Genomic DNA, 14,829 nt, shown 5'->3' on the forward strand with positions numbered 1-14,829 from the left:
ACCAACTGAGATACTGAGTGATACAGGAGGGGCAGGTTTTGAAGAAAAATCCAGAGTTCTGTTCGAAACATGCTGAGTTGATGCCTGGAACAGGGTGTCTTGGGCAGTAGTGGGTGGAAGCGTGCAGTTGTGGGTGGAGGATGAAGTTGAAGGGAAGAGAGCTGAGCTGGAAGTTGACCCTCATGGCAGACAAGAGAGCTTATCCAGGGAAGATGACTCTGTCATTCAAGAAATGGGAGACACAGCTCTGGAGGTGAAAGAGGGGTGGGTGGAGTGAGAGAAGCCTTCAAGGAGATGGAGGAGGAATGATCAGAGAGCCAGGAGTGTGGGGAAGATGGGGGAACTGGAGAACATCATGTTGGTGAGGCCGAGGGAACAGAGTTTCAAGAGGAGGGAGCCGTCCAGGTTATCCAGTGCAGCCTGGTCGTGTGCCAGATAAAGACTGAAAGTAGCTTTTGGATAACAAATGCTGGAGACAGTGTGGAAAAAAAGGGAAGCCTCCTACACTGTTGGTGGGAATGTAAATTGATGTAGTCACTATGGAGAACAGTATGGAGGTTCCTCCAAAAACCAAAAATAGAGTTGCCATATGCTCCAATAATCCCACTCCTGGGGGACATATCTGGATGGAACTACAATTTGAAAGGCTGCATGAATGCTTATGTTCATAGCAGCATTATTTTCAGTAGCCAAGACAAGGAGCAACCTAAGTGTCCATCAACAGATGTACAATGGAATATTACTCATCCATAAAAAAGGCTGAAATAATGCAATTTGCAGCAACATGGAGGTACCTAGAGATTATCATACTAAGATAATGATCAGAAAGAAAAAGACAGATACTATACTACGTCACTTATACGTGGAATCTAAACTATGTTGCAAATGAACCTATCTATGAACCAAAACAGACTCACAGGCATAGAGAACAGATTTGTGGTTTTCAGAAGGGAAGAGGGGTGGGGAGGGTTGAATTGGGAGTATGGACCTAGCAGATGCACACTGACATATACAGAATGGATAAACAAGGTCTTACTGTACGGCACAGGGAACCATATTCAGTATCTACAAACCATAGTGGAGAAGAATATGAAAAAGAATATATATACATACTCACACACAACTGAATCTCTTTGCTGTACACCAGAATCCAACACAGCATTATAAATCAACTATTTTTCAGTAAAATAAATTAATAAATAGCTCTCGGATTCATCAGTTGGGAGGCCCCTGGGGACTTTGCGAAAATAGATCCAGGAAAGCAAAGGGGGCAGGAACCAGCTGGGTGTCAGAGGGTGAAGAGCATGCAGACTCTAGGGGCTGAGCCTGCTGAAAGGCGATGCTGGTCTCTGCGTTCACCAAGCCTTTGACTTCTTTCCAGTGTCCTGGTGCTGAGCTGCACCTGTTATCAGAGCGCTGTGCGAACCTCAACCAGAGCCACGTGGCGGGCCTCTTCAGGTTATCAAAAATCCTTTCTTAATGAGCAGCTCCCATCTCTCAATCTCTCATCTCACCGAGTAGGATTCTATCTTCTTCAGTTTAAGGTGGATTCTTTTGCACTTGAGATCACCTTTCCTCTAATTATTAATCATGTAACTACATTATAATGATATGTCTTGTGTAATGACATAGTCTCTGCCTACATTACATCTAGTCTTTATATAATAGTCATTCTTTAATAGTGGATAATAATACTTCTAACACATGAACTCTGGCTCATCTATGGCCCCAGTCTGCGTGCTGTCATAAAATGTCTGAAAATGCCGGAAGCTTCAACTGAATTTTTAGTATATGTATCTTTTTTCTTTTTTTTCTGTAAGAGGTTTTCTGGTCCAAATGATAAACAATAAGAGTTGAAATGTTTTCAAATCTGGGACTGTATATGAGTCCGATACCACGAGGGACAAAACAGCTCTTAGATCACCCTCGGGAGCTTATCGAGCTCCTGTTTGGTCCATCTTTATTTTATAGATGAGGAAACTGAGGCACAGAGGACTTAAGCCATCCCCCTGAGCTTAGGTAGAGTGGAATTAGAATTTAAAGTTTGTGGGCTTTAGGGCTGACCTGAAAGAAACCAGCTCTGAAATGGATCCCTCTTTCAGTTTAATTTGGTTTGTTTTCTGGGCCATCATAAACTACCCTTCACAATGTGGAGAATCCGAACAGGTTCACCTGCAAGGTTTCAGCCCTTTGTCCTTTCCAAATCTGACAAATCTCTTGCAAAGATGAGTGGCTCCCTCTGAAATCAGCGCTCATTCAGACATGCAGACTGAAGCGGGACTCCAGCCGTAAATACTGCTTAATTCTGGCACTTGCTGGATGTACAAACATCATTTGCTCAAGAAGTCAGCTAATTTCTCCTGATGGAGGGCCTGTCGGCGCGCTGAGCACGGAGGGAGGTACTCACGTGAGCAGATTGTAGAAGCAGGACGGACAGGTTTAATGGATTAAGCTGCTTAAGAAAATTTAAAAAGACGCACCAGTTAATATGTATTCCCCCCTTGCTTGGTGGTAACAGGCTAGCGTTTTTGATTTCCCTGGCAGAGTTCCTCTCCTAATCGGAAGTGATAAGCCAGACAGTCGTTCATTTTCTGAGACGTGATGGAAAATTGTGGATGATTGCAGGGAACCAGGGAGCCCTTGACTCCACAGGGAATGGGGGAGGGCAGATCTGGTTTGTGACTTTAGATATTATTTTCTCCTGGGGCAGGGGAGTTGGGAGACCATCTCCATGGGGGATGATGCAGGAAGTCAGAGTCCTAAAATGTGGTGGCAAGAGTTAAATCTCCCCCAGGGACTGGAACCTGAGTTCTCTGGCCAATTCCATCCCTGGCTGACCTCTGAGTCTTAGTGTCTTTGTGTTTGAAAAGGAGGAACTGCCTTTAGTACCTGCCTTGCGGGAATGTTTTTAGACCTTCAGCAGAGGAGCTCTGTGTAAACCCCGGGTATTAGTTTTAAATGCTAGAGAACGTATCTAGGATGGGCAGATGGCAAATGTTCGCCTGCCTCAGGGACCGAGGGTGTGTCCATGGAAGCAAGAATGAGTGGTCAAGAGCTGGAAGGGAACTTGGACGTCATCTGTTACTACTTTATTTTACAGCCAGGGTACCTGAGACCCCAAGAGATGAAGTTTCACCCCCAGATTCCAACGGTGAAATCCCATGTGCCTTTCACCTTTGACCTGTTTCATAACCACGTGGTTTGGAAGGGTTGGCTCATGAATATAGCTTGGCTGCTGTTAAAGAGCCTTAGGAATGATCAGTGGAGGGTTAATTATTTCTTAGGAATAGTGAAACTGAGACTGTCGTGTGTTAGAATGCGCGGTCAGCATCGCATTGTGAATTCTTAAAACCTAGTGACTATCTTCAAAGTCTACTGTTCTGGACCTAAGTGACACTGGTCTCAGCCAGCCAACCAGCTCTGCCTGCTCGGTCTGTGTGTCCTTTCTAAGGAGGCGGAGGGAGGAAGGGGGCTCAGCCTTGTCTGAGTTACCACTACGGAACCTGCCCTAGGAGGAGAGGCAGGGCGATGGTGGAGGGAAGGAAGGAGTCACGGGCTAGAACTGTTATTGAACTCTCAGTGTATGCTGCCTACACTATTATATTTACTTTATCTCTTTATTATATATATATATATATATATATATATATAATGTATTATATATGTGTGTGTGTATGTATGTATTATATCCCTTCCCAGTTGGCTCAGTGGTAAAGAATCTGCTGCCATACAGAAGACTCAGGTTTGATCTGTGGGTTAGGAAGATCCCCAGGAGAATGAAATGGCAACGACTCCAGTATTCTTGCCTGGGAAATCCCATGGACAGAGGATCCTGGTGGGCTACAATCCATGGGGTTGCAAAGAGTCGGACATGATTTAGCAACTACACTAATCCCTCAGCAACCCTGATAGGGAGGTAGGGTCACCCCAGTTTCGTGAGTGGAAAATTCCAGCTCAGAGAGGGTAACTTACCTGTCTGAAGTCACACGGCTAGTTAACAGTGGTAAGAGAATCACACATTTGGCAATGGTGATGGGGCATACCAAATCAAAGCCTTGGCTGCCCCAGCTTAGCCCACGTTTGCTCAGCCTTCTGCAGCCTCATGATGGGGAATGGGGTGGAGTAAGGAGGCAGATGTCATGGACTATTCTGAGAAAGCAAGCTTTCCTGTGGCTTCTTCCCACCCTGACATCTCAGGGAGTTAGTATTTATAAAATATCTGACCTGGCTGACCCTTGTTATTTTTATTTTTGGAATGTCATGCCTTAGTGAGTTGGGTGGGTAAATCTGTCTTGTGAAAAGTGTTTATTTTTTTCCTCTACAATCCGCTTCTGCGCTGCAACTGTTGCTGCCTTTCAGAAAATGAAAAGAGTTCGTAACAGACTGAACCTCTCAGATGAAATGTCCTTGCAATTTTTTTCCTATGTGTGAGCACTTGCCCCCTTTTCTCTCTCCTCCTTTTATAGTTGATGAAGTTTTTGATGCTAGAATACTAGTGATAAACAGTTCCATATGTCTTTCATAGACTTTTCTCAAATATTAGCATAATATTTGGTCTTTATAATAAATTTTATTAATGAAACATATTTTAAAGGATGGGAAAAGGACCAAGAATAACACAAAGAAAGCCTATGTGCTTTCCACCCAGCTCTATTAAACTCCGATATTTTGTTGTGCTTGCTTCAGACTGCTTGAAAGAAAGAAATCTTACAGTTGAAGTTCATTGAGTACCCTCTGACCCCATTCGACAGAGGGTAACCACTATCCTGAATCTGATATCTTCCTTTCCTGCACATTTTCAAAAATACCTTCACATCTGGATGTGTCTGTTAGAGTACCGTGTTCTTCGATGAAGTAGCATGTACTTCAAGGTATATTCCGCTACTCACTTTTTTCATTAAGCATCCGCTTTCTCAGATTGACCCTTGGTGATTTGCACCACCCCAGTTCATTAAATTCCAGCCTGGGCAATTAGTCCACGGCTTTGAATGGACTGGATTCTACTTCCATTCTCGTTTTGATGACTTTGTTGTGTCTCGCAGTTTTGTATTACAACAGAGCCACCGTGAAGGTTCTGTTGCTCCTGTCCTGTGCATGCTTGCCTCAGGCCTGGAGTAGGTACCAGAAGAGGATCAGCTGGGTTAAAGCCCTGGTACACCTTCAGCCTCACCTGGCATTGCTAAAAGGCTCTTCTGTGCTATTCCACACCTGTAGCTGGGAGTTCACATTGTATGTAACCCATCATTGTGCCACGTGAGAATATCAGACTTCAAATCTTTGCAAGTCTGGTGAGTGTGAAAGAGAACTCCTTTGTTTCATTTATCATGCTCTGATGACAAGTGAGTTTGAGTTTGTCTGAAGCAGCTATTTGAGTTTTCTCATCTGGGAACATAACTGTTCATTTCTATGCTCTGACCAGTTTTCTGTTGGGTGGTCTATGTTTCCATATATAGTCTTATAAGAAAATTCTGAATATGGATCTTTGTGGGTTATATATATGGCAGATACCATTTCCAGTTAGTTGCTTATCTTTTAACTTTGTTTATAGCATCTTTTAATAACCAGATGTTTTCCACTTTAATGCAGTCATATTTATCACTTTTAATGACTTGTGCTCTTTTGACTCTTCTTTTAGAAATCCTTCCTTACCATGTGCTCATCAGGGTATGCTTTGGGGCCTAAATGAAGCTCATTTTGCTTTTCTGGCCTTATTTCTTGGTTTGCTGTGCGACTTTCCATGCTTGCCTTGGGTGTGTCTGTATAGGCTGCACAATGGTTTCTAAGGATTGTAGGCATGGCTGCACCTGTCCTGGGCCAGATGGGGCTGTGCTGACCTTGGAGTTGGAGATAAATTCCCCTCTTCTTGACCCTTTGGCTGTTTCTGAGAGGTGCTGAAGTGTAGAATTGATTGGTCCTCTCTGAAGCCTGGCTTATCTTCAAGCCTGATGAATTGGTTATAAAGTTGTCCCTTCTCTTGTCCTTCGGTTTATCTTCACTGCCTGATTTTTACTTCCTGCTGCTGCTGTCGATTGAAGCTGAAAAGACAAAAGGCACATGAGGCTAGGTTCTCACCCAGGCCTGCCATGCAGGTCACCCTTGGTGAGGACTCAGCGTGTGTGAAAAAAGAGCAAGTGCCCATAGAAGTTCATCCAGAAAAGTTCTTTGTTTCTCTTCTTCCCTCGTGGGAGCTCAGGAATGTTTTACAGAACCAATCTCATTACCCATTGCTTTTTGCACAGAAGTATAAATAGATTCGGGTTTCCCAAGTGGTGCCATGGTTAAGAATCTGCCAATGCAGAAGACACAAGAGACGTGGCTTTGATCCTTGGGTTAAGAAGATCCCTTGGAGTAGGAAATGCAACCTGCTCCAGTATTTTTGCCTGGAAAATTCCATGGACAGAGAAACCTGGCAGGCTGCAGTACATGGGGTTGCAAAGAGTTGGACACTACTGAGCACACATAAATAGGTTCAGGTAGGGTTTAGATAAATTCACAGAACCTGAGCGTGTCAGAACTGGAAGTATCCTTAGGAGTCATCGCTCAGGCAGTCAACAAGCATTTCCTGCATGTCTGCCGGGTGCCTGGCACTTGCTGAGGACGTAGGGCAGCAGAGATCCCTGCCTTTGTGGTGGTGGTGAGGGCAGCCACTAAACCAAAGGAATTGTTTTAGAGTGTTGGAGGTGTGATGACATAGAGAGGAAGACCCTTTGGATTGAGTGCCTCTTCCATTTTGAAATTTTAGGCAGACCTACTTTCTTGCTTAAGAGTATGCAAACTATGGCCCAGGGGCCCAAACTCAGAATGGTTTTTACCCTTTTAAAGTGGTTGAGAAAACTTAAACATTTGCAGTAGCTTTTAATGATAGGGGATACCAACTTTGAACTTCGGCCATGTGCCCTTCCCCCCCGAGAAGAATTTCTGTTCTCTTCATTAGTAGACTTGCGCTACAGAAACATTGCTCTCGATTGTTATGTCAGTATTTTGAATCGCATCGCTAAAAGTTGTGTACAAAACTGTTTTTTCTCCTCTTCTATAAGTACTGGTGTAATATCTTTAATTTGGCCTTCTGTGCCGCACAGCCTAAAATATTTACTGTCTGACCCAAAACACTGGCAGATCCCTGTACTGAGTTTTGTCTTCAGTCTGATTTCTGGTTTGCAAAATGGGTGTGGAGCCTATTTCAGAGGACTACTGTGAAGACTGAGGAAGAGAGCGGATGTTAGACTTCTGCCAGGTGCTAATGTCAGTAGATGTTAGATTTTCCGGAGTGAGAAGTCAATAATCAACTTCTCAAGGGCTGTTAAAGGGAGCATGTGAGGGTTGGGGACCAGGATGGAGGGTGGAGCTCAGAACTCACCTTTGAGAATCAACCCCACCCCAGGAACAGCATACCCCAGTGTTGATGTCCAGCCCCTGAGTCATGGACCTTGGGCCTCACAAAGGCCGCATCCTGCCAGCTCTGCAAATCCCCACAATGTTAATGCCGCTGGGATATAATTTTCCTCATGAAACGCAATGAAGCATAACTAAAAAATGTAAGTAACAGCTTCGGGCCCTTAATGAGGCTATAAATACAGTATGAAAATAATTTATACAGCTATTTCCTGGTGAAGAGCTGTCCTTTTCTTAGACCTCTTTGCTTTTCTCTTTGCTTGCCTCATTAATACTAGCCATTGGCTTTCTTTGCTCACTCATTTTAAGAAGGAAACAAGGATTTGTCACTTTGTAGTGGCTGCTGCTCTGCATTGCACGAGAGAGGCAAATGGGAATGTAGAGTGAAGCACAGATGCTGGGCAGACAGCTCAGCTTGCTCACTGTCCAGGTGACTCACTCCATCCATAAATCATTCCTGTGGGAAACTTACACCCCACCTTCCTTCAGGGTCAGTGTAAATATAATATGCTGTATGTGTAAATATGAAAGTGAAAGTGTTAGTTGCTCAGTCATGTCTGACTCTTTGCGATCCAGTGGACTGTAGCCTCCCAGGCTCCTCTGTCCTTGGGATTCTCCAGGCAAGACTACTGGAATGGGTTGCCATTCCCTTCTTCAGGGGATCTTCCCAACCCAGGGATCGAACCCAGGTGTCCTGCAATGCAGGCAGATTCTTTACAGTCTGAGCCACAAGGGAAGCCCCATGAAATCTGTGTAAAAATGAGATCTATGAATGCCAAGGGTGTCATCCCTGGGCCGAACCCACGAGTCATTTTATAGCTTCTCCCCTATGTCCCTGGGCTGTATCTTCTTTGAACAGGTAGATATGCAGAGATTGGGGTTCTTAGAATGAGCTCTCAGGGCGGGCAGGTTGCTGTGCAGAGTCTTGACACAGCTGGAGACCTGGTCCAGCTTCTGCACGTGGAGGCAGAGGCCCATCCTCACACCAGGCTCGGACGTCCACGTGTGAATCCTCCCACCCTGCTGACAGCTAGGATGCTCCCCAGACAGCTCTAGCGGGAAGCAGTTGGTTTGATGAGAACCAAATGGCTCTGGGAAGTGCTCGAGGCAGATGTGTCTGGTTCCATCCGACACCAGTGCCACCACGAGGAGTGGTCTGGGGTCGAAAGGACCTGCAGGGATTTTTCAGGGCTGCTGAGAAACTAATCATGGTGGACCTGCTCACTTGGTGCTTTACACGTGCCCATGCATGAGATGTTCATGTGCATTTGAAAGAGCAAGTCAAAGGGAAAGCAGATGGTTGTCTTCAGTGGCCTTGTAACATGATGTGTGTTGGCACCAGGGAATGGGAAGAGGTGTGTTCATTCTCCAGGGAGGTTTTAGGGGAAAGCCTAGTTGAGATCTGCAGGTGGGAACACTAAGTTTGTGTGTGTCTGTACATATACGTGTATATGTCTTGTTTTGTTCTTCACGGAGCCTGCAGACCCAATGGTCTCCAGGAAGCAAAAGCTAAAACCGAAGGTGATTGGACAGATATCTGAAAGTAGGGCCTGTTGATAGTTTGCAGATGCCAAGTCTGTAAGACATCACGATAAGGGCTGACCTTAGAGGGGGAAGATCAACGGAGGGAGGGAGGAGCATATGGAGGGCTCCAACCGGTGCAGGCAAATTCTCGTTTCTCAGCTGAAAAAGTCAGCACTGCTCACTGCCTGTTCCAGAAGGCACAGAATGCAGCAGCTGTCTTGAGTTTTTGCAGCACCCCCTCATCAAATAAAAATTTGTGGGTGCCAGAAATTTTGGAAGAAACAGCAGCAGCAGCTTCTTCTTTTGCCCAATGGGGGAGTACTTGGGTGTGTTTTTTTTTGTTGTTTTCTTGGTGCAGATGGTGTAGTTATTTTAAGTAAGTGATGTGCTGCTGCAGTGAAAATGGGCAACTCTTTTTCATTTTTCAGCTTAATGAAAAAAGAAAAAGGAGAAGGAAAAACCCCAGCTAGCCAACTTCGTGCTAATGCTTGTCTTTTTTGGATTCTAAATGTGTCCCAAGACACTGAGATGGGATAAATATTTCAGCCACTAGAAAGTCCTGCTGTCGGGCTCAAAAGATTTCTAACCTCTTTTAAAGCTGGCAGAGTAGTAATTTACTTATACTCATCCAGACACCCCCATGTCCCTTATTTTTATGTATGTACAGATCCTGCTTACCTTCTAGGGGGACGAGGCAGGGGGTAGATGGAACTTTCCAAGGTACAGTGTGAGGGATGGGGATAAATCAGTAACTAGACATTTGGTTTTCTTCTGAGAATAACCACAGATATTTGTTGAGAACCTACTAAATGTCAGATGCCCAGGACTCAGAGCAAAACAAAGCAGTGCCCTTTGGGGTTGTGCAATCTGGTGGGAAGATAGTACAGATGCGTTGTTGAGCACACATCGGGATGAAGGAGAACACAGGACACTCTCAGAGCTGGAAACGGGGGGGGCCAGCTTTAGACGGGGTGTCGGTGAAGGAGTCTCAGAGTCAGTGATGTAAAGTGGAGGACGAATGAGATTAGCCAGATGTAGCCGTTTGCCAGGGCTGCCGTGACAAGGAAACATGGTGAGCGGCTTCAACACCAGGCATTTCTTTACTCATGACTCTGGAGTCCAGAAGTCTGAGATCAAAGTGTGCAGAGTTGGTTTCTTTTGAGGCCTATCTCCTTGGCTTGTAGACAGCTGTCTTCTTCCAGAGTTTTCACATGACCCTCCCTGTGCGTCTGTGTCCTCATCCCTTTTTGTAAGGACACCAGACCGATGGGATTAGGGCCCACGCAAACGGCCTCATTTTAACTTTGTTGTTGTTGTTCTCGCTAAGTCATGTCTGACTCTGTGACCCCATGGACTGCAGCGCCCCAGGCTCCCCTTCATCCACTATCTCCCACAGTTTACTCAAATGCATGTCCACTGAGTCAGTGATGTTATCTAACCACCTCATCCTCTGCCGCCCCCTTCTCCTTTTGCCTTTAGTCTTTCGCAGCATTTTAACTTAATCACGCTTTTAAAGTCCCTGCCTCCCAACACAGTCACGTACTGAGATACAGGGGTTAAGACCTCAGCATGTGAATTCTGGGGGGACAGATTCAACCCGTAATACCAGATGCAAGGTGTGTGGAAGAATCGGGGTCGGTGGACAGCGTGAGCAGAGGACCACTGCAGGGAGGACATTTGTGATGGAGGAGATGGAATGAGGTTGTAGAGGTTGGGGTGGGGAGGTGGGGCGGGCACCAGGTTTTATAAATCCTGGCAAGAGTTTTAGATTTATTACAAGGGTACAGAAGAGCCATCAGCAGTGTTTAACATCTTCATCTGCTGTGAGGAGAAAGACCGGGGTGGGGGGAGTGAGAAGTGAAAGGTTGGTTTAAGCCAGCATTTCTCAAATCGGCTCTCTTCTGCCATTTCAGGCCATGTGGTTCTCTGTTGTGAGGGGCTGCCCTGTGTATTACGGGGGTGCACTCCTGGCCTCTATTCAATAGAAGCCACAACCAACAATGTCTCCAGACACTGCCATCTGTCCCCAGGGGGCAAAAGTGCCCCCTGTTGAGAGCCACTGGTGTAAAGCAGACCCCGGGTCTCGGCGGCTTGGATTGGATGGTGCCAGTCTAGTGAGGCACATTGGATGGGTTTGAGGAAGATTTTTTTTGGTAAACTTTTTATTTTGTAATGGGGTATAGCCGATTAGCCTGGAGAAAGAAATGGCAACCCACTCCAGTTTTCTTGCATGGGAAATCCCATAGACAGAGGAGCCTGGCAAGCTGTACAGTCCCTGGGACCGCAAAAGAGTCGGACACAACTTTGCAACTAAACAACAACATAACTGCTTAACAATGTTGTGATAGCTTCAGGTGGACAGCAAACGGACTCAGCCATACGTACACATGTGTCCATTCTCTCCCAAACTCCCCTCCCATCCAGGCTGCCACACAACAATGACCAGAGTTCCCTTTGCTATACAGTAAGGTCCTTGTTGGTTTTTCATTTTAAATACAGCAGTGTGGACCTATCTATCCCAAACTCCCTAACTATCCCTTTCCCGCATCCTCCCCTCTGGCAACCATAAGTGGTTTGCGTAAGTGGTTTGCGGAAGGTTTTTGACGACAGAGTCAGCATGATTCAACCTCTCTCGGCCTCGGCTTGTCCTTTTCCTTTTGTGTTTGTTGATATTGTCACTTCTAAAACACAAGGCTCTGCAGCCCTTGCACGCATGATGGAGTTGCTGAGATGTGCCCAAGAATGGTTCCTTGGCGTTCTCATACACCGGGGCAGGAGATCCGACGTCCTGCCAGTAAAGCTCTGGGAGCCCTATGGCTGCAAGACCACCTGTGTCTAACCTACGTGGTATTTAGTCTGTATTCCACCGTCTCGTTTATCAAGTCCCCGTGCCTCCAGGCTCTGGATTCTCAGGGAAAGCACTTTGAAATATAATCTGGCCAATTTTTCTGGCCCTGGAAATCTGTTTATCAGAACAAGATTTCACAGTCCCAGTGACTCTTCCAAGGGGCTTGCCTTCAAGAAGCTAGCTCTGCACTAGGAAGTATAAGTGATTTCCAAACAAAACAGAATGGCAGCTACATTCTAAGCCCTGAAGAGTTCCCTGTTTGTGGGGTGTGTGTGGAGGGGGGAGCCCAGAGCAGTTATTAGGAAACAGCTGGATGCGTAGGTCTTCAGGGTTGCGCATCAAGTCTCTGGAGGGGATCCAGCACCTGGCTGTCCTTCAAGGCTTGTCTCCTAGGAGCCCCACTCCGGCATCTCGTGCCTCTGTCCGGAGACGGGCAGCTGGTTTCACGACCATCTCAGGGCTGGTGGTGGCTTTCGCAAGCCCAGTCTTGAGAGGGGTTCTGACATGGAAGGTGGGCTCAATGGACAGAACCCCATGATTCGTGATACCTGGTTTGGGTGTAGAACGGGGGAAAGAGGGGGCACAGTACATTCTCACTTCCAGACCATCAGAGCCGTGTGGTTTTTCATTCCGTACCGTCTGTGCCCTGGACTGAGCCTGTGTACTCTGGTCTCTGCCATCTTCCTGTGGGCGCGAGGGGCCCTTGTGCTCCATTTCTGCATCTGCCAGCAGACCCTGCAAATGCCACCTCTGTCCTGTGACCTCTCTCTAATGCCTTGAATTTTGACTTTATCTTAAGAACATTGAGGAAACCCTTCAATGGCTTTTTAAAGTCGAGAAGTGTCACGATCGATTTGCTCTTTGGAAAGGTCCCTCTGGCCACAGAGATGGGCTGGAGGGGAGGCAGGGGTCACTTGTGACAGGGGTCCTGGTGAGAGGGTGTGGTGGTTGGGCTGGCGTCATGGCTGTGGCAGTGGAGGCCGGCGTGCACGACTTGGTGCCTGGCCCTCGTAGTGGGTGGCTGAGTGAGGAGGGGACAGGAAGGTTTTTAGGAGCCCAGTGCAGGCTCTTAAGGCAGGATGAGGCCCCTCCCTATAGCTGCTCTTCTAGAATTCTTCGGTGAATTACGAAAGCTCGTTTTCAGTAGGGTGTTCCCGTACATTGTTAAGTCAGTGCAGCGGAGCAGGTGGTCTCTGAGGACTATCCGTGGCACCTGGGCGGATGTGGTACCCCTTGCCTACGGCTGTGTCTTTTCCAATTTGCTGCCCGCTTGTTCCAGTTGTAAAGTGTTTTAGTACCACCCCAGTAGTACCATAGCCACACAACAGGGTGACTGCCCATTTCTCCTTGAGGAAGTCAGGGAACACTTCTGAGGTAGAGTAACAAAGAAGTTGTATGCTAACAGGTGTGTTGGGATTTCCCGGGAGACCCCATGGGTCGAAGGGCATTCCAGGTAGGAATCAGGTATGAAAGACGGTGTGCTGTCAGGGGGCCGGCATGAGAGCTGTGGAAGAGCCTCATGGGCCCTCTCTCCTCCCACTACTCCACAGGAGTCTGGACGTCCTCTTAATGTGGGGCATTAAAATTGTTAGTATACCCTTGTGCCTTTCCAGCCTGGAGGATGGAGCCTGGCTTTCATCTCTGCATCTTTAGAACCTACCTAGTGGATGAATATGGTCATGAAGTTTCAATAAATGCCTATTGTAGATTCAGGAGGGAGTCCTGGTCTTTTTTTTTTTTTAAACAACTCCTTTTCCCCTAAGACTGTTTTATTTCCAGTGGCTCATGATCTCCCAGACTTTGATCACAGTGGCTCAGATGGGTCTGATTGATCAGATCGGCTCCCTTGACAGTTGGCCTCCAGGGTCCATTGGTGGATGAATTCAGCTCTCCTTGACCTTCCCTGTTTGCTTTCCAGCCCAAGAGTTGGCCCAGTGGGATAAGGGGCTTGCCATTCTATGACTGTGTTCAGTGGAGTTGAGTCTCAACCTTGAGGCTTGGTGCTAAATCTCTGGGAACTCTTGGCAAGCCTTCCAGGGACTTGGTACTCTTATGGGGCTAGAAGGCCTGCACTCAAGTTTCAGCCTGGCCTTTCCTCCCCGTGTGACCCCAGGCAGTTCAGTTTTGTGGGCTGGGGCTCCTGTTTCCTATCGTGAAATTATCTTCCAGTATTCCTGTCGACTTGGCTGGAGTTCAAAGATTCTGTGATCATAGGGCCGCAGAGTCTGAGACCTGGAAGGAACCTGCAGTTCCCTTTGTTGGAGGTGCTGAGAGTCCCTCGTTCACTTTCTGTCTTGGAAAACTTTCTTTTTAGCCACTGCCGATGACCAGAAGAAAAACGTTTACGTTTTATGACCAGTCTTCGACAAAGCAAGAAGTCTGTGAGCGTCTGTTGTGTGCTCAGCACCAGTGAAGGGCTTTTCTCATGTAGGCCTCACAGAATCCCCGGGGGTGGGGCAGATTATATGTCCATTTCACAGATGAGGAAACTGAGGTCCAGAGAGGCAACGTCACCCACTGGAAGTGCCACATGCACTGCCCGTGTGGAGGAAGAGCTGTGGGGGCCCGGGTCCTTGGCACCTTGGCCGTGCCATCTCACCGCCCTGTCCCTTTCCTCCCACAGACAGCCAGCTGCTCCCTGGGAACAACTTTACCAACGAGTGCAACATTCCAGGCAACTTCATGTGCAGCAACGGGCGGTGCATCCCTGGCGCCTGGCAGTGCGACGGACTGCCCGACTGCTTCGACAAGAGTGACGAGAAGGAGTGCCGTGAGTGGGCCTGCCCTTTGCTGGGGGTGCGGGTGGGGGCCTGTCCCGGGGTGTCAGTGGGGAGTTCCCCCCGGCCTGTGTGTTGCCAGTCATGGGGCTCAGGCCTCCGGCCGGCTGTCCTGCTCCTCCGCCTGTAACTCACTCTCAGAGCAGCGTGGTCAGTGCAGAAGCAGGGGTCTTGGTGTGGTGGGAGCCACAGCTTTGGGGGAGCAGGGAACCCTTTCACCAGACTCTCTTCACCCCTATGCTGGGGTCCTCTCACCGCCTACCCCTCACACATGGGATGCTGAGGCTC

The 14,829-nt window shown here is 47.4% G+C and overlaps 1 protein-coding gene across 4 annotated transcripts in view; it reads left to right on the forward strand.

Moving 5' to 3' along the window:
- The window catches only part of LDLRAD3 (low density lipoprotein receptor class A domain containing 3), a 273,212-nt gene that overhangs the window by 67,970 nt on the left and 190,413 nt on the right, over positions 1 to 14,829 (forward strand). The window contains exons 1-2 of one of the 4 annotated variants that reach the window (XM_061381149.1): positions 4,989 to 7,535; positions 14,388 to 14,534. In XM_061381149.1, the coding sequence (XP_061237133.1) occupies positions 14,447 to 14,534 (88 nt within the window). In that variant the 5' untranslated portion in view covers positions 4,989 to 7,535; positions 14,388 to 14,446. Of the gene's footprint in view, positions 1 to 4,988; positions 7,536 to 12,563; positions 14,192 to 14,387; positions 14,535 to 14,829 lie in introns of those variants that run through there. The other 3 variants (XM_061381147.1, XM_061381146.1, XM_061381148.1) reach the window with 3 other exon arrangements.

Source organism: Bos javanicus, chromosome 15 (genome assembly GCF_032452875.1).
Source record: "Bos javanicus breed banteng chromosome 15, ARS-OSU_banteng_1.0, whole genome shotgun sequence".
NCBI classification, from domain to species: domain Eukaryota; kingdom Metazoa; phylum Chordata; class Mammalia; order Artiodactyla; family Bovidae; genus Bos; species Bos javanicus.